A 26,162-nucleotide genomic window follows, 5' to 3' on the forward strand; every position below is an offset into this window, starting at 1 on the left:
TAGAGGCCACATGTCCACATCGGTACCAAATAGACAAACATAACCAATTATTGTGTCACACGGCATTTTTTAGATAAACGTTTTACATTTCAAATGCTTTTGGTGCTAATTATGCTGTATAATTAGAATTTGATTGAACATAATGAAATTATGTGTTCTTGCTTATTTATGCATTTACATACATTTATACGTTGTTTTAAGGCCTCTGTAACAATGCATTACAATGTTATGTGAAAATATTACACATTTATTATATATGTGTGTATGATAAACCATGTTTGCTGTGCCAATTAATTAATTTTGGAGTTTTAGTCAGGTAAGAAATCGTGGTTTGTTTTAGTCTTTAATACAATTTTGTGCTTTGACTCTATTTCCACAGATTGATGGTGGCATGTTCGTGACTCTGGCGACATCTGTCTGTTTTCAAGGTGAAACATAAACTCCACACATTTCCTCTCAGACCCACTAAGAGGCAGTGTGGCACTGCTTAACACCCACTGCAGCGCAAAGTCTGAGGAAGTGAAACAAGAGGATATTTTTGGCAAAGTGTATCTTCTTCAGACATTTTTGTAAATGGACACCTGTTGCATTTTTGACATACAAACAAACAAAGCATTAGTCAGCCATGTAAAACCATCACAGGTACATTATCAGACCAGTGATGGAATAAAACTCAAGTGTGTTAGGGTGTCATAAATGCTTAATGCTTCTCTCCACACCTGGACTGCGATTCCACTGAAAGTAGCGTAAGGTGTCACTGTGGAGCTGCTGGGTGACACGGCCGTCTCATGGGTCCAACACGAGGATGGAAAGAGAGAGCCGTGACCTTTGGTTGCTGATCTCGCAGCCAACCTGTTAAATATTTATCTTGGATGGCAGAGCTCCTGGACTCAGAGTGCAGGAATCCAGCAGGCGTCTGCAGACTAAAAGCTCCACACGAGGAAACATGGGAGAGGGAATCGACAGATAAACCTCACAGGGAGCTTAACAGAAGCTGTTAAGCTGCAGTAACAGAAATACAGCTGATCTGCTGTGATGATACAGTAGCACCACTTCTGTCACTCCTCTTGGCTTTCCTGCAAGGTTTTCCTCACACTGGGTTAAGTGTGGTACTGGAACAGAACATGGAAATACTGAAGCTTCCTTGAGGCCCTCAAGTGTGTGTGTGTGTGTGTAGCCCCCCTATATACACACACACACACACACACACACACACACACACACACACACACACACACACTTGTTGTATGTGTGTATGCATTTGCACTCAGAAATGCACAGACAACTATTTTCCTGAAAGATGGACAGATGAGCAGCACAGCTGAGCTATCTGGATCTGGATAGAAAGCCTTTTGTGCCTGATCCGAAAGTGACGTTCAAAGACCCGAGACAGTGAATAGACCATGCCATTATAATGTGTATGTCACTCAGGCCTGTTTGCTGAGATAGCTATGGAAATCGCCTCCTCCTCCCTTGTACGTAAAACACTGGAGGGCGGTGCTACTGAGCTTGTGCCTGTATGGGAATCTCTATTATTTCCAGCTGTGGATGGAAACTATTACTGAGTGCCTTCTCCCTGATGAGCATTAAAGTGCACACACACACACACACACACACACACATGCAAACACAAGCCACACACACACATACGCACGCCCACGGACGCTCAGTCAAACATTCAGACCCACGCTGAATCATTCACCAAAGATAAAAGACACCCTGTTGGCCTGAGAAAGAGAAAGAGGGAGGGAGAGGGAGAGAGGAGCAGCAGTGGTTCCCTCCTTCTTTTTCATTCACTTCCTCTCTCCCTCTGCACTGAGGAGACCTCACTGCCCAGCCTGCACTCGCCTGTAAGTACTGTACAACTTGTGCTGCGACTTCACACCATGACTAGAGCGAGGCTTAGAATCACAAGACGCTAGTAAATAATCTTTGATTCTTCTGATTTTGTGTTTTTGATTTACATTTTTATTTGACAGGAAAGTGCCTCTGACATAGGTTTGACCATCATGGTGTTTTTTCATCACTTGCTTTATCACTGGAAACCACTCAGATAAATAAAGGCTGTTTATCACTATTTATCATTATTGGGACGTTTGTTTTTTGGGGGGGGGTTCATTTTATCTCAGAAAGTTGTTGAGCAACAGTTGAGCAGTTATATTGGACATGGGTGGACATGAGGAGGACTTTACTGCAGCAGATGCCAATCTTTTACTATCTGTGGTTCAGAAGATGGTTATCACCAGACCTCTGGCCAAAGGATGCGTCCTGCTTTGGCTTTAGTTGTTATTTTAGACGTGAAGTGTTTTCGTGTGTGAATCTTCCCTGGATAGAAAAATACTCAGCAAACCTCTCAAAATAAGCATCCTAAGAGCAGCAGGTCCTGGGGGGATTCACGTCTATACCAGAGACTGTGTGTGTCCTCGGATCCTGGGACATGCACAGCTCAGAAAAATGTTGTTTACTGCTGAAATAAACCCTGATGCTTTTGTGTTTGCTCTCTGAGACATTCCTCGAGTGCTCCCTCAGAGCACAACCTGTGGTATGAATGACACTTGCAGTACAGTATGATGTCCGCGGCTCCTTATCTGTCTACCAGTCAACTTGCATCTCTTCAGTTATATCATCATTTAATGATAACTTTATCTGGTGTTTCTCACAGACTTGTTGTTTCTTGTTTCCTCTGAGAACAGAGAACAAAAAAAGCCCAAGGCCATAGTCAACAAGCGATGTAGCTTTTGATTATATAAGAGCTTTATGTCATGGTTTATGCACTCGCTGGAGTCTTTGGCTGTCAAACCTTTTAATGAGCATCTATAGTAACACACTGGCACATACCGCTCAGTGTGAAAGGACGGTTGTTGGACTTTGCAGTGTAGTAAATGTCTGCTGGAATCTGTATCCCAGAAAGACTGAGGTAAAACATCATGCCTCTGTTCTCATCTCCTGACAATGTTTCACTGTAATAAAAAAAAAAGGGAGTTGGAATTGGTGAAGCCTTGTGTTTGTTTAGCGAAGAGACTGATACAAAGTGAACAAGGATCCAGTGTGGGGAGAGGTGTCATGTCCCGGGCCAAAGCTGCAATCGCCTCTTGCGTGATTACCTCATTTAGCTGCAGAGTGACAGGGTGTCAGATGTGGTCACAGCAGGGTGAAAGTCTGCTCCGGCGGGACACAGATTATGAAGGGAGCCTCCGCCTGAAGCCTGCACTGCCCGGCTTGCCCCTCAGGTTCAGTAGCTCAACTGTTGGCAAAAACAACCCTGTTAGGAGTACAGGCTCAGTAAATGGATATCTGCCCTGAGTTTCGCTCTACCAAGCCAGACCACTGAATTATTAAGAAAGAGCTGAGTCCTTCAATTTCAGGTTGGACCCGGCCAGTACACACACACAGCACACATGCACTTTTAAACGAATGGATAGACTATTGACTGCACCCTGTTGAATGTTGTTCTTTGTCCTGCCTTTAGTTTATTGCATTCATCAGCGGGTAGATCTCTCACCTGTATTATGGACCTTGTAACTCTGGCTACATGCTGCACACTGTCAGCACATTAGATTTCAGGTTTTGCACCGTTTTGTCTTCATTGGCAAGAACTGCAGGCAAACTGGAAATCCTGGTTTTATTTCAGCAAGAACTGTGATGTGGGAGCAACTTTTGAGAATTGTTCCTCACTCCTCTTTGACTGTTGTCATTCTCTGCAGCTCGAACAAGCATCCCACTGGAATTTGAATGCTGACTTACTTATCTGTCCATGTACCGCATTTCCTACTTTGAATAATTTACCGCCGGAAGGGGCAAAACATTTTGCCTTCATCCTTGTCGCCCAACAGTATTGCGGGTGTGTGTGTGTGATCATGGGAGAAAGTCAGCTGGACTCGTGCTGTCAGTGGTGGAGCACACCGTGTAGAGTAATGACTCTGAAACACCTCCAGAGCTACCAGAACAGAGAGTGTTCCTATTCTCCTTCAGAGCCTTTGGCAAGCCAGAGACCTTCGCACTCACTCATTCACACACACACACACACACACACACACACAAAAGCAGAGGGAGACATTGGAGAGATAAAGTTAGGAGGGGGTGTCATGGAGTCACTGGGCAGCGTCTGGGAGGTGGAGGTGATGAACTATTTGCATTCCCCTTCGGTTAACCCTGCGCTGTGAAATATCACCTTATCACAACAATGGGGCTGCTTCACTGGAGGAGGTGCCCCCCAGAACTGACAAGCCAAGAGCAGGGTGCCTTTTGAACGGGGCCGAAGTGGGGTTGCTATGGCGATGCCTGTCAACCGGGAAGTCCTCTGCGGACACAGGCAGAGCGAAGGCTGTGAGTTAGAGTGAGAGAGAGGGAGAGAGAGAGATTGGGTGCCCTGGCTTCAGGAGTGAGAGAGAGAGGGAGAAAGAGCGGGGAGGGCGTTGCATTGTGGTTTACAGACAGAAAGAGGTGTGAGTTCACTTGTTGGTGCCACTTTTTAAGGTGAGTACACTCTTTCCCATGGGAGCCTCAGATTTAAATCACAGGGAGTGGGCTTAAAACATCGAGACTGTAGCAACTTGTGTCTGGCCGGCTGTTTTTCCAAGGTTGAGTAACCTGTCTGACTGCTCAGGGCTCCTCAGGATTAAGGCTGCAGAGACCTACCCACAGGCACGCTGTCTTAAAGAGGGATGCACCTGAAAACAAGCTGACCCATGTGGTCTGTGTAGTTTCGATGTCGAGGCAGACCTGTGGGAGTTAAGTGACTGAGCTTTTGGGTGGAGGGCAAGGGCCGCTGTGAGCTACAGCTGGAGCTCACAGAGAGAGAGAGAGAGAGAGAGAGAGGGCACTTTGGGCAGTGTTTCCCAACATGTCATCCCTCATTGCTCTGCCCAGTGGGTACGTGTGCACTGACAACTGCCAGCTCAGCTGAAGGCAGTAAGAGAAAATCATTTGTTCTGTCAGAATAGCTTCCCATCCTCCTGCTGCAGAAATTCAAGCCGCAGTGGCCTGAAATCAGGACGGTCCAGTCGTCTCCGGTGGCTCCCCTTACTGTCAGGGTGATTTCCACAGCAGGCTCTGATTCCCTTTGTGATATTACTGCGGGTTCTAGCTGCCAGCCCTGATATCCACAGGCTGCACTCAGCTTTGAAGATGGAAACTGACAGGCATGCGGATTTGTGAGATTTTTCTGTAGTTACTGTGACTTGAGTGTGCTTTTTTCTCATGCTTGTCTTCTGACACATTGTTTTACAGTTTTACAAATTCACCCAAATAAGGAAAAATATCTTGAATGTGTGTTTGTTATGAGAGTAAAATCCGATAGACCTGCACAGAAGTCCAGCTCAGTCTCTTCTCGGGAAGAGGGGCTTTGATTTATGGGCTCCTCCTGGGAACACACCGCCTCTCCATTGACAAGAAGCACACAGGCCGTCTCCTCCTGTTGCCCGGGCTGGAGGAGCACCATACAAGGAGGTGAAATACTTCCCTCCTGATAAATGTGTGTATCCCCCAATAACTGCATATCATAAACTTGCGGCTCCAGGACCTTGTATGGGCTGCGTCTGCACATCTGCGAAGTTGCAGAGGGGCAGTCTGGTTGTGTGATCAACCTCGCAGGACCTCTAACATCTCTCAAATAACTGCAGAGTGACTCATTTAATGTGTTTAGAATTAAATGCCTGCTTTGTTTATTCTCCAAATGTGCTTGTAATTACCTTTCCTCGACTTTTTAAGGCAGGATTTCTTCTTTATGACTCCGTTATGTAACTTGTTGGGTAGCGGTGACATTGTGTACTGGCAAATGCTTGATAAGACTTTACCCTTCTGTCTGTCGTGTTGTTCTCAGTCACTAACCAGGAAATAAACACTTTAGTAGAAGATCAGAATCTGTTTTTTTTTTTTTGAAGATTGTACAATATGACCAACAGTGTTTAAGGTCAAATATAGTGCAGGTCAGCGCTCACCCAAACAAAACGACCACCTTACGCAAATATTGAGCTCATATTTTGGCCGGTTTCCTTCATGTGTGTGTGGGTGAGCAAGACTTCCACAGTAGTTCCCACCTCGTGTGGTCAATGATTAACTCACCCTGCACACGGAGGCAGAGAACAACACTAATGAATGGAGTTCAGTTCACAAGTGGCATTTTTATTTGCTTTATTTAAGTCAGAGGACTTTCAGTCATTGTCCCTGCTCATCACTGACACATTCTCCACTGCCACTTGCTTGTGTTGTTGATTTATGGGCGACGTGATTCTCCCTCTGACCACAAGTCATTGCTTTCCTGATGGCAAGCCAATAGATCGGAGAAGTTCATGGGTCATCACTGGGACAGTTACTCATCATTGTGTGTGTGGTCACCTCGACAGCCTTGTTCTTGGGGAGAACAATGCAAGAGGCTCTGCATGTGGTGGAAAAAGGAGGTCACCGTAGGTCAGGGTCTTCTCATCACAGAGACCTTCTATGGAAGCAGTTGAACGTTTGAAGAGGCAAAGCTGATGACTAATGAGTGTTGAGGAATACTGACCTCATGGCAAGTTCACTTGTCATCAGCTGAATGGGAGCTGTGGGGGTGAATGGTTTTATCTTTTCACACATTTTCAAGGTTTGACAGTTATCCTTTGTTTGCAATAGTTACTATTACATTACTGTTGTGTTGTTATTCTCCTCTGTGATTCACAGGGATCGCAGGTGTGTGGTGAAGTTCACTGACCTTGTAGCTGCTGAGTAGGTCTGCGATACTTCAGATAACTTCAGTCTGGTTCCTCATCTGCTCCTTATGGGTAATAAAAGGGGAAGAAAAAGGCCTTTGTGCTTAACTAATGAAGGTTGTTTGATTTTAAGTATATCACAGCACTAATGTTTAATTCCATGATGTCAATGGAGTTGTTAGACTCTGTTTTATGGATCAGTTTACAGAGTTTGACATCTGGCCCATTGCTGCGAGGGACCGGATGAGTCCCTCAGAGATTTACATACTAAAGTCCCCAGACTCTCATTTTGTATGTCCTCAGTTACCCCATGACGGACTGAATGTAAAACATGGGTTGAATGTATCAGAAAATGGTATAAAATGTTGCTTTGAGGGCAGAGAGCAGGAAATCATCTCCTTTTCAGCTGAGATGCACACGGGGCCTTTTACGGCTCTGTTTTTCCTCCCATCCCAGATCTGATCCTGTGGCGATAATGGACCTTTCACCTAGCAGGGGTTTAACTTGTAAATATCTGGACTATAAAGTTCAGATATTTCAGAACGATAGCATCAAAGCACAGTACCGGTCTTCATGCGAGAGCTCATAGCTGCCGAATCTCAGTAATTATCTAAGAATGTCCTGAGCATTCAGAACAAACCCATGGAGAGCCAGACTTCTGGACAGGGATTTTCTTGCTAGATATCGACACTGATTTTGCCTTATTAGGTAGGATTGTGTTTGGTGCTTTGGAAGAGGGAATGCATACACTGCCGGAGGATTTCTCTGTTGGATTTTGCTCCTCCAAGAAATGGGACGCAGAGACGCTGTCATGACAAGAGTTTACTCATCAGGATGCTGCAGTGATGAGGCGTGGTGTCTCAGTTTTCTGGCCTCTGGGTGGAGGGGCTTCCAGCGTGGGCTTGTTCAGTATGTGGTGAAAACAAAAAGTGGTCCATAATCCTAATAATAATGAGACAAATTAGAATTTATTAGTTTATTTATTAGTGTGTTGACACATGTGAAGACAGATTCTTGTTGTCACAGTGTTGCTTTCACTGCCTTCACACATCCCTTTCAATTAATGGCATTAATATGATGTTCCTCTGAGTATTAAAGGGTCAGTCCACCGGTTTTACATTTGAGGTTTAATTTTTAGATTAGATTAGATTAGATTAGCCTACTTGTTCAAATTAGAAAAGATGCTACTGAGTTGCATAATGGGAAATGTAGGATCCATTGCTCTCGGCGCTTGACAAGTACAAGAGACTAAAAGTCTCATTTTTCAAGTTGCCACACGCATTATGAAATACAGAAAGCACAGGCAGCTATATTGAACTGCCGTATTTGCTGTTGATGCTTGGACGGCAGCAGTGTGGAGGTGAAAAAGATGTTCTTGTTTAAAATGCCAATGAATTAGCCATCTAGTTGGTTATTCATCAGTGTGATGCGACCTTTAATGTGAGTGGCAGCCTGCTGAGGGGAGATCTTGTGTAAATGAGGACCAGCATGTCAAACACAATATAAATGGGATTACTTAAAGCCATTATTTATGAATGTAGTTTGTTTGCAGTGTTACCTATTGTTGGACGAATAATCAGCTGGCTGTGATTGCTCTGGGCGACGACAGGTCATCTGCCATGCCTGAGCAGTAATGGTATTGTTGTACACACAATCCTCCAGTTCCCATATTTCTCCTGTTATGTAACGCAGTTTATTGGAAGATGACGATGCCGGTAGAGTGACATCGTTGTCTGGAAACAGGAACATTGATTCTATCACTGCTGTCTCATAACCTTGTGCACAGAGACACAGTGCATATAGTTTTCTCAGTCTTGACCACAATGATTATAGCCTCTAATGTTTAGCTGCAAATGCCACATGGAAAACTCATCAGTGAAGATTGTGCTGGGCAGCTCTCAGCTTGTAGTAGCCTGGCCCACACTTGGTCATTACTTTCTTGCCAAGCTACAAAGCCATAGTGTGCACCAGAATAGAAAAAAATACCCTAATCCTCATATTAACCCTATTATTTGCTCATACAATTAATTACTATCTCTGATGATTTTCCCCCCCAAGATACATTTTGTCCACAGTTGAAAGCCTTAGAGTCACTTTACAATGTTTCTGCAGAGGCCAGAGTTGCAGGGATGCAGGGCTATACGGTGGCCGCCGTTTCTATGCCAACACTGTTCTTATGGGCCATTTAGCCACTGTAGATGAGAGGTGCCTGCCCCATACAGGAGCGGAAATGGCTTCCCCTTCATTTCCCCTGTGCCTTTGATGTTGAAACAGCAGGTCTAATCTGTTTTTCTGAGGTGCAATTGATTAGAAGCTGGGCTCCGCTTTCAGTAGCTGACCTTCTCCATCATCCAGCCCCTCAAGTCTGGCTTATTACGGCATTGTATGACTGGGAAAAGTGAAGCAGGCATGTGAGTCACATTCATTGTTTAGGGCGGGCTTTTCCTTAGTAACAGGGAAAAGTGGGTGACGCTAACTTTCCCTCTTTGGAATACTACTGGGATGGGATAATGGAACAGTTGTCAAGCCTGCCTGAAAGTAAGATGTGATTTATGACAGAGAGGCTTCGAGAGACAACACGCAGCTAATGAAACAAAGAGTTATAAAGGGCAAGATTCAAAATAAAAATATGATAGCTGCAATCTTCGGATCTTCGATCTCAAATGAAAACAATATAGACCTACAACCCTGAGAGGTCCTGTAAACCTATTTTCTGATTGAACAAAATCCTAACAAGTTAAAACAGTTTAGGTTATTTCTAAAGAAATGAAAGATTTCCTTATCTCTGTCTGTGCTCACTGGTTTGAGGCTCTATTTAAGACTGTTGGAAAAAGGTGATGTCACTTATTTTTCCCTTATGTCTGTGATGACACTTGTGTGATTATAACACTGAGGAAGATTATTGGACTCTTTAAATCTTAATAAAATAATAGTTTGTTTTCAGTTTTAAACTTATCTTAATGTTGGTAACCAATGCAATGATAATAATAATAATATAATAAATAAAAAATAAAATGTATATAAAATGTAGATGAAAATATAACAGGGTTTATGTTGGGACATTGAACCTCTATATCAGTGACATTGAGAAAAAAAGCTTTGTATTTTTGTGTGTCTTATCACAGATACCTTTGATGCCGGGCACAAGAATTTGACATCTATCGCACGAGGACCATAACAGATCACATGCAGTCTCAGGTAAAGCCATTCTTAATGAACCTCAGTGTCGATATTTCCAACTGTTTAACAAATGCTTTTGTCTCAAATATGCACATTTAAACCTGCAAAATCCGGGAAAAACACTCACGAGTGTCACACAACTCAATCCAGTCCAGTGCCACAACAGTTCTACCATTACGACGAGGCACAGCAGCTTTCCCATGACCCCTGGCAACCACACAGAGAAGACCAAAGCACCTGATTCATGCACTTAATGTTCTAACGAAGCTGGTCATCATGGGCAGGGGGAGTAAAGAGATCACTATGGAGACCACTAGACCACTGCTAACCCTGCTGGACTTTGAGGTTGACATCAATGGCCCCCTCCCAACCTCTCTGGCCCCGGCTCCACCCCCTGGCTGGGGAACAGGGAGGCCTGGTGAATAGGGAGTTAATGGGCTCATAATGGTCCTCTCCTGTTTCAGTGCCCCCTCTCTGCACCTTGAATGAGGCCTTTCTGCAGTTGTGGCAAGAGAGATGATGAAGTGGGTGGAACACCACTTCCCGCTGGTCCTGCTTTAAATAAATTAGGGGCCTTTTCATCACAGGCTCCCCCATTGAGACCGGTTATTCTCTGGAGAATAGCTGGGCTGCTAACAAGTTCACATGACCTCCCATAGAGAGCAGTGTTTACCCAGGGCCAACAGGAAGACATGACAGGAGCAAAGTTCACGCATTGTTTTTGCTCATCCATATTTCTCTGTGTTTTAGCGACGTGCAGAAGAGGCTGGCGATCCAAATGGCTCCCGGATCACCTTCTCCAGGGAGCCTGGAGCTTCCTCTGGTCAGCAGATCCTAACTTCTTCAGAGCTGACCCATGAGGTTGTCATCTCCCCCGGACTCCCTACGCCTCCTCTGAGCCCTTTTCGCTCCATGGGGCTCCCATCTGCAGAGTTCAAGGTATGCACAGTATTGTCCTGGAGGCTGTGTTGGTGACAATGCTGAGGCCAAGTGCCTGGATTTCAGTAAAGTGCTCCTCCCTGTGGAAAAAGGAAGCATCACATGCCATACATTCAGCCATAGACATGTTTCACAACAATCACTGTCGCATAATGCCAGCTACATTACACTGATATGCTTGTTTTACTGATATATGTGTATAAATTCTGCATTTCTTAAGGTGTTAGAAATGAATGGAAGTGGACCAACAACTCTCAGCTTTGGAGCTTACTATGGTCCCTCACAATCGCACGGTAAGGTTAGGTATTTTTTTAAATCTTTGCATCATGAGTGCCTTTCTGTACAACTTAAAATAAGCTTAATTTAGGAAAAGTTAAAATAATGGGAGATGTCAAGCATCACAGGAGTATAATGTTGCATTTAATGTTTTTTTAATGTGAATATGAGGTTGGAAACGATAGCTTGAAAGGGCAACATTTTCTGCAGAAAATATATATGTTAAGTGGAAGCACTGAATGAAATTGAAGCGTTAATAAAGTGAAGGGTGAAGGCTAAATTATAGTTTTAGTTTTTGGTTAGTAGAAAATTCAGTTGGGCAATCAGTGAAAAGGGTGAAATATCAGTTCAACTGTATGTGATAAACTGAGCTGCAAGTGTCAGTTGAAGCGGCTGTCCTGAGAAAAATGATTGCCACTTCAAGTGCATAAACCGAAGAATGCGTCAGTTGAAGTGTCAGTGGAAAGCGGTTTCAGTAAATCGGGCACGAACAGTTGTGGGAGTCAGAAGAGCTGAAGTAGTTTTCTTCTGTTCAAAGGTGAGGACCTGAGACCTGAAAGGATTTGAAGTGGCAGTCAAAGTGTGAGCATTGAAAGGAGTTAAAGCGTTAGTTGAAAAGAAAGAAGTGGTTGCAGCCAAAATATTAGTGGATGTGTAAAGACATGAACTGTCATTAGTAGTGTAAGAGATGAAAGAGTAAAAGTCGAAGGCAGTTGACGTGTGAGCGCTACACAATAGCTTGGGCTTCTCCGGGTTTCATGTCATGTGGTAGGGTTTAAAAGCAATTCAACTGATTGAAATCAACTAAAATCAATAATTAGTAGAAAAAAACATAATTAATGAAGTCTTGTTGACTGTAACTCAGGTGGACTGTCCAATGGCGTCCAGAGCGCTGCCACTCTACCACGCAGCTGGACTCCAACCAAGGAGGAGAGGCTTATCAAGTTCTCAGGAATCGGCCCAGTGGATGAAACCGGGATGCCCATTGCCTCCAGATCAGTAAGACCAAGATGCTGAACTGTTTGATACTAGTTTACATTTATCATTTTATCGATATATCTTTTTGCACACATTTTCAACAAACGTGCTTTGAGTTGCGCAGACATTTTTATGGTCTTCTTGTCTTATTTGCCATATTTGTTTACCCTCTGCACCCTTCCCTGTTTCCTTCAAACCAGAGTGTTAACAAGCCCAGAGACTGGTACAAGAGCATGTTCAGACAGATTCACAAGAAGCCAGAGGGTAAGGACACTCCTCCTCTTCCACAACGCCAGATAGAATTCCTCTCTGTCAGTGTCAGGTACCGCTGAGGTGATCCAGCAAACAGATTACCGCAGAGGCAAAATAAGACATGATGAAAGAGCCCTTAAGTCTTATGTCATCCCTGCATATTAGCCCCAACAATAATCCAGCTTCTTATCTCAGCCCCTCCTAAATCTAGCCATTCATTTGTCTCTATTATGTGCTGCGTAATAGAGACACATTCCCTGTCATTAGTGTGGTTAATGGCACCATCGCGGCACTGAGATGGCTTTCATGAATTGCTCCGGATCTGTTTTGTTTCAGAGGGATATTTTCAACTCTCTCTAACTGATTTGTTTTCTTTAACAATATTGGATTTCAAAGCGTGAGCACAGTTAACTCACAAGGGCACGGCTAGACAGTGACAGTGTTTCTACATTTCTACTGACTGCTACACTAGTTATTACTAGTTACTCTTTTATGCATTTTTTAGGTAGAAAATTAACATCTTATAAAATATACTGCTTTTAATAGTTTTAAGTATCCAACAGTGTCTGAAGGAGTTAAAACTGGCTCCACCGTGACCAACCACAACACTGAATAGCTACTTACAGAATAAAATAATTAATTTATCATATATACAATTTTTTTACTCAAGAAAAATAAGGTTATGAAAAAGAAATGTATAAGTGTAATATATTGATTTATCTATATAAAGTGCTCAGTGAAATAAGTCTAAAAAGTCTCTCTGTTGTGTGTGGTTACCAGAACCTGAGCTGGAGGATTCAGAGCGGTGGTCAGCCGAACGTAAGCAAATCCATCAGTCCACATTGTTATCCTGTCCAGTTACATAATGTGTTTTTACTTAAGACTGGTCTGCACTGATCCACTGATCTGCAGGGCTCCAGTTGGCTGCCAGCGCTGAAGACTTTAATGAAGCAGACAAGAATCTCTTCAGACTAACACCTCATGGAGCTCTACCCGATTGGTGAGTTTGCACTGGTTTGATGTAACTGCTCCAGGGTCTTGGGGTGGCTTAGCATATCGCAGCATGCCCCGCAGAGAAGACGACCAAACTGCCAGTCCATCACATGGCACATACACTGGCAATCACTCACTTTCACACCGTTAGGGAATTTAATAAAGTCATGAGTCAACCTGAGCTGCATGTTTTTTCACTGTGATAAGAAAATCAATCCTGGGAATCCACAGTACGAGCATCCACACAGGGAGGCCCAGAGGCAGGAATCAAACTTAAAGGAAGAGTTACGCATTTTGGGAAATACTCTTACTCCCTGTCTTGCAGAGAGATAGATGAAAGGATTGATTCCACTCTTGCTTCTGTACTCTAAAAATATCTAGATATTAATAATAAGTACAAACAGTTAGCCTTGCTTAGCATGAAGACTGAAAACAAGGGGAAACAGCAAGTCGTCCCAGTTTCAATCTGAGCGTCTCGAGTCCTGACAAATATGTGACAACATTCATTTCCAAAGTGTCCCAGTTTTCACCACAATTCATAATAATTAGAATATTATACTATTAGCACTTACATAGATGTTTCTCATGTTGTGTCCCATTCATTATTACCCAACCCAATATAAACAAAACAGAAACAAAGCACCATGTGTCTAAATTCAACACTGATTGTGTCTGAGTGTAGTTATCAAGCCTGCAGGCTCTGATGCTTGCTGCTGAACCTTTTTGGTCTCTAGAGAGCTCCAGGTGGCTTCCCTGTTCCTTCAGAAACTCCCCGGCAACAAAAACGCTGTGTTTACGGCATCTATGGTGTTGATAGCTACACTCGCTAGGTGTGCCAAGCATTGAAATAATTGGCACCCATTCTGATATAAACACCAAAGGTGCATGCATAAACACATACATGTGCACATGCATGTACACTTAAGGATCCACGTTTGGGGGGTTTGAAAATATGGTGACCATAGCCCAACTGACGTAAAAGTGACAACCAAAATTAGACAAACTGGATATCAGGTTTTAATATGGAGGGTTTAGAGGTGCAGGTTTGTTACCTTTACACAGAGCCAAGCTAGCTATTTCCCCCTGTCGCCAGTCTTTGTGCTAAGCTAAGCTAATGCCCCAGGGTTTACAAGTGGTATCTGCCTTTTTATCTAACTCTAGGCCAGGAAGCAAATAAGTGTATTTTCAAGTTCAAGTGAAATGAAATTATTTCATGTGCAAATTCAGCACTATTATGTATGTTCTGTGGATTTTTTTTTTCATTACTAGTAGTAGAAGACACACCAATATCATTTTAGTCCTCACATCAGATTAACACAGCTGCCGGCGTATTTGAATACCAACAAAAACTCAGTGCAGTGGAGGGAAAATGTGTGGAAAACAGGCAGGTTTGGATTTGTTGCTACAGGCACTCACAATGAAGCCATGATTAAGTTGCTGTCCACGATGTGTGTATGTGTGTATGTGTGTATGTGTGCGTGTGTGTGTTGGGGGTGTTATGTTTCAGGAGTGAGGATGTAGATAAGCTGTCAGACCCGGGAAAGCCGCACCCTCAGCCGAAGAGCATATTCGACTTTGAGCCTGGAAAGAGCACCCCCTCAGAAAGCCGCAGTCAGGTATGACCTCACATGCAGCCAGAGTTTAAAAATATTCTGTGATTTTGCTCCAATTTTAGCAGAAACAGAATGTGTCTGTTTTGCTCTTCAGCCTGTAGAGTTATCCAGCATTGTTGCAGACTCTAATCACTGAAAGTCTTTGAGAAGTCTTGCACGGTTTTCCCAGTGTGGGGCTCAAGAGCAGGTTTGAGGACGGGCACCTTTTCTTTAAGGATTATAGTCAAAGTGCTCATATTTCACCTTCTCACGCGAGGTAACTTGTGAGTGTTGTTATTCCACAGTGTACCTGCTGCTTCCCACCACATGCGCTCCCTTCTTTTATTCAAAGGCTTCCAGCTTTCATTCATTCATCTTTTCAGACAAGAAAAGACAAGATTTAAGTATTTCTGTTGGTGTTTCTATCACGCATTGTGCTGAAAGTCTGTGATTTAAAAGCTATTGAGGTTGACACTTTGACTCATGTTTATTTACCCCTGGGGTTGTAATTTATTGTCGTGTGTATTCTCCACTGTCAAGGGGGCTGTTGTAATTGAGTGTAGAGCCATTTATATGTGTCTCTGTGTATAAACACCCCTGGTGAGTTACACAGCGGTGTCTCCAAAGTTTTTTTTTAAATGGCTCTTGCAATAAAATCCCAGCTCTGGTGCATATTGTGCCTTGTGTCTGCGCTTGTGAAGAAAAGGAATCTTTGTTTGCACTCCCCCACGGGAGCTGAGGTGTCTTGTGATCCGTATTATGGTGTTAACCTCTTGTGGTGTGTAATGGCCCACAGCATGGAGACTTATTTCATTTCCTTTATGACAGCGGCCTATGTCCTATCCCCTGGATGGTGTTTAGAAAACCAGATGCACAGACCATATCAGGTGTTGTGCTGCTTCACAGTGACATTACAGACTGTGATTGCAGTGAGGATGACTCCCAAATGAGGGGAAGGCCTTGGCGTTCAGAGAGACCCATTCAGCCAATGTTTTACAAAAAAAAGCCTGAAAATGGAGCAGGGGCTCTGTGGTTCTCGCCAGCAGAGCCTTTTAAAGTAATGCTTGATAGAATCAGCTGCTTGGTTGGTGTGAAGTCTTTGTAAAGAGAGGGTGAAAGCGGTGCTGCCAAGGTAGGGAATCAAAGTTCACTGTGATATTAACAAAAGAAATACGTGGGTGTTTCTTTATGCCTCCGTTGGCATTTTAACACCGAGCCCGCATTCCTGCCTTTTGAAACCTCTGTTCAATTATTTATTTACCTTATAAAGGTGAGATATTAAAAATATTTAATAGTCTTACTTGCTGCTTTTATAAAACCGTAGCACCTCCAAAAGCTGTTCAGTTCATCTCAAATCCCTCTTGACTCCTAAACACATTGTCAAAAAAGTTGTGAAGTGGTGGCAGCATGGCTGGATTAAATTACCAGGGTACACTGCAGCTTAAGTATTTCACCAGGCAGCCAAAAACTAACAAGTAATTCTGTGCTGGAACAATATTAATATTACTCCAGGTTTTTTGTGTGTCGCTTCAAAGCACTTTTAGAAAGCAGAGCTTTATCCAGTTGTAAAGTGACCCTGAGGCTGTTGTGGCCCCTGGCTGTCTATGAAATTATCAGTTTAGTAGCAATGTTTTGATAAAAGAAACCTCTGTTCCACGTTGCTAATGCTTTCTTTTTCCGTCCTTAGACCCGTGCGTCCCCGAAGAAACAGCCAGAGAACCCAAAGTCCCCTTCAATTGAGGTGAGCTGCTTTAAGAGCATTTCAGTGTTTGCCTCTCTGCATTCACTCTGTCATGACTTCATCTTATTAATCACTGACAATAGGACACCACCTGCTCCAAAAACCACATTGTTTTAGTATACTGTATTAGTGTTTTAATTTTGCCCTTCCAACTCCATTGTGGCTCGGGCTCAGGCCAGTCTGGTCTCTGAGCTGAGTCGATTTGAGGCTGAGCTGGACTCGGAGATCCAGGGCCTGGAGAGGAGACTTTCCCAGAAGAAGCAGCGTCGAGGCCGGGGTGAGGTACTGAGCCCCCCTCCTGACTCTCTCTGCTGAAGCATGTCTCCTTCCCTCCAATCTAGCAGAATCCTCACCCACCCTCACCCTTACCCGGCACCCTCCACTCTCAATGAAGGCCGCGTGTCTCAGTGAGACTTTCCCTGCTTGCTAGCTGTGACCACATATGTTGTTTTTCCTCTGTGATCTGGATGACAGCACCTGGAATCGCCTGCCTGCCTTGTACTTGGTTTGATCTGCTGTGTTAATCACCTGCCTGCCCACCCGCCTACTTAGGCAAGCGCAAATTTGGCTGCCAAAAAATGGAGACCTTTATGCAATCAATTTCCTTTTTTTTTTTGGATCATGTTCCCTTTGCAACCCCACAGTGCTTGTTCCAAAGAGCGACTGCCAAAAATGTTGGCACTTGCGCAAGTTCTTGATTCTTGTGATCAGATTTGCTTCATAGTGCTGTGATCTGACTGAAATCACAGACAGCTCAGACAGATTGTGAGTGGTGTTGTTTTTAGCCCAAGGAGGATAGGACCCAGGGGATTTCTTGCTCCTTTGGGAGTGGTCAGCACCTCTACTTTGTCTGAGTTGTTGTGAGATTTCCTCTGAGCTGTGAGATACAGAAGGCTGCAGGGAACAAACCGTGTTTAATGTTCACTCTGCTTTCAGGAGGCCAGAGGCAGGGATCCAGTAACCACTCCAAAGGCTGCGACTACAAACTACAGGTCAGTGACAACATTACTCAAGAAAGCAATATGGAATTTGGTTACTCAGAAGGATGTCCGGCAGGTTATAATGAACTCTTACTGACCTTTAATCACATTTTGTAAATCTTTTTAGATACATTTTTTACTGAAAGCTTACCTAAAAGTGTTTTTTCTGCATTATAGTAAACTTATACCCATATTATATTACATGACAATGGCAAATGATTAAATGATACTCAGATTTTCTTACACATGCCAACAACATGTTTAAAACAGTCTCAGGGTTTTCAGAATTCACTGTGAACAGCATGTGTTTCTCAGCACTGTTTGCTTTTTAATTGTTTTTGCAAAAATTGAGTTCAGGGTTAGATACCTCAAGATATTTGAAAGCAGTATAATAGTGTTATTGATGGTGATGTTTAGCAGGTCTTAAAGTGGTGTTAATTTTAGCAGAAACAGAATGTGTCTGTTTTTTTGTGTTGAGTTATGTTCTAGAGGCACATGCAGGACCAGTTAATCAGTGGAAAGGCCTGGGTCAGTCACCACGTAACAGACTCTTCTGAGCCCAACACGCAGCCTCTTAATCCACTTTGATAGGGCTTCATGAAGTGGGAGTGACTGCTCTTCGCTTCCTGCTGTCTTAAGAAATCCAGCACTGCGATTGGACAGCACAACCGTTAAAGCTTTGCGGGGACCCTGTCCTATTAGCGAGGAAGCTGTTGAACTTTAACAAGCTCAAGTACAGTGTGTGTTACTTCAAACAGCAGGCGGCATTCCACATTTCTCGCCATGTGTGTAATGCTCTCAGGGAGGATTCTCGCTGTTGTTTGTGAAGTTTGAGGTCATGGGTTTTGACCTCTCCCGGCTCGGTGGGTTTAAGGGGTTTCTTTTAAAGAGTCTGTTGCTGAGCACACGTGAAACTGAGAGATTGTCAGTTGTTTTTTTTTTGGTTTTTACAGCTTCCTGTTATCCAGACAAGTTGTTTAGCTGAGGGGTCCAGCTGCGCGTACTGGAACACAAAACAACGCTGTCTGGAAATATGCAGATGAGCTCAGAGGAAGCCAGGCAGCAGGCTTTGGGTTTTAGATTAATTCTTAACCCAGAAACAGACAGACTCATTCTCCTGATCATAAATGAAGACTTCATCTAAACCAGATTTTAAATTCAAGGATAACAACATGAGCCATCCAGCTATAATGTCTGTGTCCTTCTAGCTGTCTGGTTATTTGTCTCATCCCCGTCCAGTATATGAACCAACAGCTGCAGCCAGATGTGTTGTACAGTAAATCTGCCACACACACTGTCCCCCAGCAGCTTTGGACTGTGTGTGTTTCTGTACATGTGTGTCTGACTGCCCTTTGGTGTCATTAGAAACCCCCCTGACTTGGAGACACACTGACAGTAATACAAACATAAAAAGCTGACTTTGTCTTCACTTTTTCAGCAATTCATCAGCATCAAAGCAGCCTGTCCATCGCTCTGTCGGCACATCATCCACCTCTGCTCCCACACATGGTAAACGTGGCTCCACAACACACGTGCACAATGTGATTTTTTTCCCACTGTAGTAGTTTGAAGTGTATTTCTATCAGTGCTGTCCTTAAGTCAGTCATGTTCTGTTCCTCTTCTTCTTCGAACCCAATGACCCTCCAAAAGACGTGCCCTTTCAGTGAGCAGGCCTCTCATTCAATCAGGCAGCATTTATTTGATGAAAGCTGTTAGTAATCTAATATATTTTAAAGGTCCCATGATTCTCTTTCATTGCCACTGTTGTCTTCTGCTGTGGTATTTCACATTTTAGATGAGGCCGGTGCGAACATGGAAAGCTTAGCAGGTTTTTCCCCCCCTGTAGAATCAGAAGGTAACTGCACATGGGTGGAGAGGAAGCCCACAAAAATAGGAAGTGGAGCTCGGAAGACCTGATTAAAGATTAGCTTTATCCAATTGTTTTTCCTGGAGATTAGTCCGGAGGCAGCAAGCCCGAACAATTTTCATTGTAGTTGTTGTAGGTTGTGATTGCTTTTTAATCGCAACAGATACAAAAAACGTTTTCTGAACAAAAGAGTGCACCTTTTTAGTCTCCACTCACACCATTGTGCCTTTGCTTTGGTCCACAGTAGAACGTCTTTCCCCTGCAAATGAAACCATGGCGCTCCCACCCAAGAAAGAAGAGAAAAAAGTAGGTCTCTGGGCCTCGCTTGTTACTTAAAAAGGCTGGAAAATCTTTCAAGAATTTATTTTCTTGTGTGATTTTAAGCATTTTTACTTTTGAGATTTGAGTACATTCTGTTTTGTTCATATAATTACTGCATCCATACAAATCTTCCCCAAACAATGAATGATTAGTTTGTTTTTCCAGATGAAAGCAGCGCGAGCCAAGTTCAACTTCCTGGCCCAGTCACCCAAGTGAGTTACAGAGTGAGCTAATAATATATGCTGATGCATATTTCCTTTCATGGATAGTTATTGACATATTTGACGGAAAAAATGAAGTTACAGCAAGATCAGATTTAAAGACCTGGATCAAATATGAAGTCTTAATTCTCTACATAATTTACGTTTGAAACAACCAGTAAGCTCCATTTTGAATTTTGAACTTGTGTCTCTATACTGTAATCTAATGGATTTTCCTTTGTGTGCCCGATCATCCTTATTCCTTTCCCCAGGGAGCTCATGCTGCAGAAAGGCGACATTGTTTACATCCACAGGCAGGTAGATGCAAACTGGTTTGAAGGCGAACATCACGGACGAGCTGGCATTTTCCCCACATCTTATGTGGAGGTGAATTTCTTCATAACTGTCCCAGGATGCTATTTCTGTGCACACTGCTGCTTTGTGCTGGTTATCTAAGACCCTGTAACACTGGATCCAAACTCTCTCCCCTCACAGATTCTGCCTCCGACAGAGAAGCCCACTCCTATAAAGTCTCCCACTCTACAGGTGTTGGACTACGGGGAAGCTGTGGCTCTGTTTAACTTCAACGCTGATCTACCTGTTGAACTTTCTTTTCGTAAAGTGAGCACTGTATTATTGTACTATATCATTATTGTATAAGTGAGTATTTTTGCATTGGTGACCATGAATTTATAGTACAAGTCAGACTCTGTCTGAAGATCTTCTTTTTGAGTTACATGAGAAGCTTGACACCACTAAACTAAAACTGCTAAACAGGAAGCTACCAGTGTAGCTTAGCTTAGCATAAAGATTGGAGACTGAAGGAAACAGTCAGCCTGGCTCTGTAATAAATCTTTCCTACAAGCATCCCTAAAGCTCACTAACATGTTATGTTTAATCTGCGCAAAAACTGAAGTGTAAAAACTGTGGTAGTGTGTGACTGAACGATTTCTTGGCCAGGCGCCTCCCCTGATTGCTAAGCTAAGCTAAGTGACTGCTGGCAATAGCTTCACATCCACTGTACGATCATGAGATCAATCATCAGGGGAGCTCTCATATAAGATCTGAGCAATGAAGTCCTTGAACTTTCTAATTCTATTTTTTTCCTCAGGGTGAGATGATCAATATAACCAGACGTGTTGACGATAAATGGTTAGAGGGAAGGATCTCAGGGACCATCCGGAGCGGCATCTTCCCAGCCAGTTATGTCCAGGTCAACAAGATGCCCCGCACCAAATACTCAACGGATGACTACTCACCTGGCCCCAAGTCCCCCATCTCCCCTGGACCCCAGAGTCCAGGACGTCCACTCCACTCACCCTGCCCGCGTTCACCATTATCCCCTTTCACCCCCACTTCCCTCAGCCCCAAACCTGAGCACTCCCCTCTGAAGCCGTCTTCACCCGTACCTTATGGCAGCCCAGCTTCACAGTCACGCTCCCCCACACAGACACCTGTACTCAAAGAAACGGCCAACCTGTGGCCCCACAGCACCTCCAAAACTGCCTCACCCACCAACCAGAACAGTCACTGGGCTGGGCCACACTCCACGGCTAGAGCTGTTTCACCTCCCACTCAGTCATCAACGTCTGTGCACAGAGCAGGAGCCACCACAGCGAACACTCCCAGATACACTGAGCCGTCACAGGTCTGCTCTCACTGCCTCCCTGAGAAAGTCACTGCACGTCCACACCCGTGGTGTTACTGTTTGTATTGACAGGAATGTTGTAGTCCACTATGCCTGACATGAGGTCTCTGTTCATTCCAGGGTGCAATACCAAACCAGACTGCTCTGTCTAATCCTCACATTAACTCCCTCCTACAAACACAAGTGCCAAACAGCCCTGGTTCGGTGCCACAAAGCCAAGCGTACGTCTCCACATTTTTGTTTGTTGATATTGTTGCAAGTGTTGTTTGCTTGGGTGAATTTGTGGCTCAGACCATTTGTTGTCTCTGTTTCAGATATAAAGCTGTTTACAGCTACAAGCCACAGAATGCAGATGAGTTGGAGCTCAGAGAGGGAGACATTGTGCAAGTGATGGAGAAATGTGATGACGGCTGGTTTGTAGGTAAGGAATAAAAAAAGATTAATTCTAAAATCTCAAACAATTCTTTTTTTTGGGATATTTTAATCCCTCAATATATTTCCTGTGGAAACAGGATATATAGATCTTGAACAGATTGGTGACAAAAACAGCAATGATACTGATATTCCCTTGTTTGGTGTTTTGGTGCTTGGTGCAGGGCAACAGCTAACACTCTGCTACAGAGTCTCTGATAGGTACTTGTTTGTATTATGACAACCTGATTTTGAAGGCTGTGACACACATATTTTTCATACTCGATGAGCCCTTTAATTTGTCAGCCCTCTGTGGATCGTACACCACTGATGTATCAGTTAAGGGCAGTAAAAAATACCCCACAAAGTTATTAAATAAAATTTCATAAAATGGCAAAAAATTAAGTAAATGATTTTGAGATAACTAACTTTTGCTTCACTGTGACTGAACATGCTGCAGTGTCAGCCCCCCCTCTAGTGGACATCATGAAACATTACAGATGTAATTGGCACAATGAACTTAAACTGTTCAAATTTTTAGAATATATGCAAATGTATTTGTTTCTGTAGTGTGACGACAGCACATGCTCTACTCTCCGTAGGTACGTCTGAACGGACTCGTGCTTTTGGGACTTTTCCTGGGAATTACGTGGCACCGGTTTGACCTCCGCACTTCCTGCTTGCCCACAACCACCTGGACTCATAAGAGCCCAACCCATCCAATCACTTAAACTCACTCCAACAGATCCCGCTTCGACACCCCAGCATTTCTTCCTCCCTTTTACCCACGACACTCCCAAATGTGGTTTAGTCAGACCTGCATGTCCTCTCTGTTTCCCAGAACAGAGGTGAAGGCAGGGACATGTGGTTTCTCACCTCACCTCCCTGCATGACTGCATGTGTGTGTGTGTGTTCCACTGAGACTTGGAGAGCGTTTTCACACACACACCACTGAATGCTGATGATACTGTTTCAGATGCAAAGAATGGACTTTTTTGTTCCACAATGTTGCAGCTGCAGGAAATTTACATTCCTTCCCAGTGAACAGCACTGTTCCCTCTGAGGTCCTGATACAGTATGATGTTGCATTCAGCTTTCTGCCACCACAGTGCCATCACAAACCGCTGCTGAGAAGTCTGACTTTCCGGCATTTCGATGGATTAATGTTTCCTTCAAATATCTTCCTCAGATTTCGTCTCAGATCTCCCTGGGCAAGTCTGAGGAAACAACACCAACATCTGTAGATGCTTGCTTAAAGTAAAAAGCAGAAAGGGCTCGGACGTGTCAAGATAAGTTTACAGCCCTTCACTAGGCTATGCAGAAGAGCAAATATAATTAATGCATGTACTTGAGCAAATTATTCATTAGGGAATATTTGGCTTGTTTTTGGATGACGTTTGTCCCTCTTAAGCCATGGAGTGGTATGCCAAAGGTGACATTAAAGAGATGGATCATGTCCGGTGCTGTAATAGAAGTTGACTCCGTAAGTTGTGCAAGATCAGCTGTGTTGAATAATTAAGTTAAAATCTAGACAGTTCCTCCACAGTGAATGGTTGAATGATCTTTAAAGTATTTGAAGGGATGCTGTATGTGCCAAATTGAAACTTCCATGACATCTCTCCTTTTGAATATCTCCTGAAGAGTCCCAGCTTGCCTTGTTTCCGCTACATTTGCTACTACTGCTTTCATCATGTTGTCTGTGCTTAAGGGGATTTAACACTCTCACTTTGACAGTATTTTCAAAACCACTTACTGTATGTCTGTACCAGTTCAAGACTTGACAGGTGTGTCACTTCTACGCCTGATTAGAATTCCTTATCATGAAGTCATTTGGCAATTTCATATGATCTATTCATGATTTCACTGTAAAAATGAATCGTATTTAGTAGACACAGGAGATGATTGTACAGACTGTAACCTTTTGTCAAATTGAAAGTATAATATATATTTGCTTATAAAACAATTTATCTCATATGTATGGTACGCATTTTTTTAAAGCAATTAAAGATTACGGAGTGATACTGAGAGACGCTTGTGTTCATACGTTCATCCCGTTAAATGCTAAGTGCTATACATATATGATGATTCAACAAACACTGAAGGCAAGTATTAATCTGATTTGCAGGGAAGACCAGGGAATGTTAACCTTCATAATTTCAGCAGGTCTTTGTACTGAATCTTCTAAATGTACACCTATAGCATAAAATAACGACAGAAACCAAAATAAAATCAAATTCACTCACACAAAATGTAATAAATGGAACTCATTTTGACAATATTTCATGTTTCTTCATTTCTGAACAGAAGACATCTACTGTACAGTGTTGATCACACTTAACGTGAATGGTTAGTCTGAGAAAGTTACAACAACCGTCCTTCCTGACATCTCAAAAAAATGACTTTTACATAACAACTTAAAAAAACAAACAAAAAAAATATGTATATATATATATTCATAGTTATATTGGATTGCATTAGACTGTACAGGTGTACCGAATGAAGGCGACACTGAGTCTATATGTTTTATTTATGCATGTTACCCAGATGCTTAAGTGATATCAAATTTCACAACAAACTCTGTTTTAATCAGCGTATTGTATAAATGTGATGAGGATAACACACACTCATATTCTCATATACAGATGGGCTACAGGGTTACTTCATACAATGGAAAATGATCAGAGTTTAACAAAAGGAGATTATCGACATCATTGATGCACCTATGAAATTTGGTGCATTTGCTTTATGGTCAATTTTTATGTTGAGTTTATGTTGACTCTGGCCTTGTGACCTAATATGAGGACAAGGATTTAAGATTATAGTTAACATGAAAGAAATATGAAATACTGAACAGAGTTAACGAATAAACCAAGAGCAAAGGAGATTTAAAAAAATACTTTTCGACAAAAGACGTGTAGTTTCTGTGTTTGTTTGAACTACAGCAGCAATTAAATCTATTCAGAGTCCTTTTTACACCTGTGCCGCCAGGTGACAGTGATTCACTTCAATTAACAAGCTGGAGGGACCGGAAGTCGAACTACGTCACTAGTTAATTGACGTGACTCTGCTTGGAGGACGGGCTGCTCTGCCGCGCGCCGTCGGCAGGTGGCGCGCGGACACAAAACGCAGCCGCAAAGGGTTTTTTTCTTTTTTTTTCGGATAAATGGCTCAATTATCGCGGCGGCACCCTCCTCTGCTGCCTCCTCCCCGGTGAGACACGCCCCGTGCTGTCTGTGTCTGTGTCAGAGCTTTTATTTTGGTGACAGCACATGGCCCCGCGAGCCTGTCCCGGTGGTAGCTCTGCGCGCGCAGCCTCAGGTAGTGTTCATGCTTGACCCCTGAACGTGTGAAGCGGAGAGACGGACAGAGACGGGATACCAGCAGCGCCACGGTGCACCCACACTGACGGAGGAAAGTCGCAAAGCTGCTTTCTGCTTCGTTTTATCCGCATTTCGGAGGCGGCTGTTTGAGGCTGAGGTGAGCCGGGACTTGCCGCTGTCTGCTGTGTGTGTGCTCAGCGTTTAGTCCGGGAGCGCGCGGAGATTCAGCAGGTGGAGGAGAAACCTGAAATCACACCGCACTCACCTTGGTACGTAAACACTTCGTATTAAAAGTATCTCAATGTCCCTAAAACCTCTTGGCTAATTAAAAAAATGCAGCGTGATGCAGCTCAATTAATCAAATCTCTGGTGGGTTAAATGCTTATTTGTTGTGTTGCTGAGTTACTTTTTGTATTTCACACCATCATGAGATAGCTTGACTTTATGGCAGGTAGTGTGATTTATAAGTTTATTGTAGTCATTAAACTCTCCTGCTCATAAAAAAGTGTGGGAACCTCAGAATGCGGTGAAGCCTTGCTAAATTATGACTGATGCCAAGTATGTGTGCAGCTACACTGTGCAGTACCCACATATGAGCTGCTCTGGCTAATGATGCATGAGATAAGTGGAAAGTGAACATTTATGTAACTGACTTTGAAAGAAGTTCGCTACAGCTTCCAGCACCTACTGTAGACCCTCCACCCTGTCAGTGCATCTGCTTCCAGGAGAGCAGTGAAGGTTATTTTTGCACCTCAAGCAGTCAGTGGAGTTTGAATGG

The 26,162-nt window shown here is 43.3% G+C and overlaps 3 protein-coding genes across 7 annotated transcripts in view; 2 read left to right on the plus strand and 1 right to left on the minus strand.

Annotated features, from left to right (window-relative positions):
• The first annotated feature begins 1,779 nt into the window (after positions 1–1,779).
• On the plus strand, positions 1,780–24,320 carry sorbs3 (sorbin and SH3 domain containing 3). 4 transcript variants are annotated; one of them, XM_070833062.1, is made up of 21 exons: positions 1,780–1,850; positions 9,812–9,884; positions 10,617–10,805; positions 11,026–11,098; positions 11,947–12,080; positions 12,260–12,323; positions 13,092–13,130; positions 13,224–13,311; positions 14,812–14,920; positions 16,584–16,637; positions 16,812–16,919; positions 17,574–17,629; positions 19,056–19,126; positions 19,729–19,790; positions 19,971–20,017; positions 20,278–20,392; positions 20,501–20,626; positions 21,117–21,653; positions 21,774–21,874; positions 21,968–22,074; positions 22,667–24,320. In XM_070833062.1, exons 2-21 carry the CDS (start codon positions 9,873–9,875, stop codon positions 22,726–22,728), a joined length of 2,154 nt encoding a protein of 717 aa, XP_070689163.1. In that variant the 5' UTR covers positions 1,780–1,850; positions 9,812–9,872; the 3' UTR covers positions 22,729–24,320. The 4 variants fall into 4 exon arrangements, with proteins under 4 accessions (XP_070689163.1, XP_070689165.1, XP_070689167.1 ...); XM_070833064.1 differs by having other exon boundaries at positions 23,254–24,320; XM_070833066.1 differs by having other exon boundaries at positions 21,117–21,218.
• The window catches only part of adrb3a (adrenoceptor beta 3a), a 132,750-nt gene continuing 125,139 nt past the window's right edge, over positions 18,552–26,162 (minus strand). The window contains exon 3 of the transcript XR_011584400.1: positions 18,552–18,570. The gene's annotated coding sequence lies outside the window, so the exon portion shown is untranslated. The remainder of the gene's footprint in view (positions 18,571–26,162) is intronic.
• Positions 25,565–26,162, plus strand: part of pdlim2 (PDZ and LIM domain 2 (mystique)) — a 33,066-nt gene continuing 32,468 nt past the window's right edge. For both annotated transcript variants that reach the window (XM_070833912.1, XM_070833913.1), the window contains exon 1: positions 25,565–25,653. The gene's annotated coding sequence lies outside the window, so the exon portion shown is untranslated. The remainder of the gene's footprint in view (positions 25,654–26,162) is intronic.

The sequence above is a fragment of the Pempheris klunzingeri genome, chromosome 7, assembly GCF_042242105.1.
Source record: "Pempheris klunzingeri isolate RE-2024b chromosome 7, fPemKlu1.hap1, whole genome shotgun sequence".
Classification (NCBI taxonomy): domain Eukaryota; kingdom Metazoa; phylum Chordata; class Actinopteri; order Acropomatiformes; family Pempheridae; genus Pempheris; species Pempheris klunzingeri.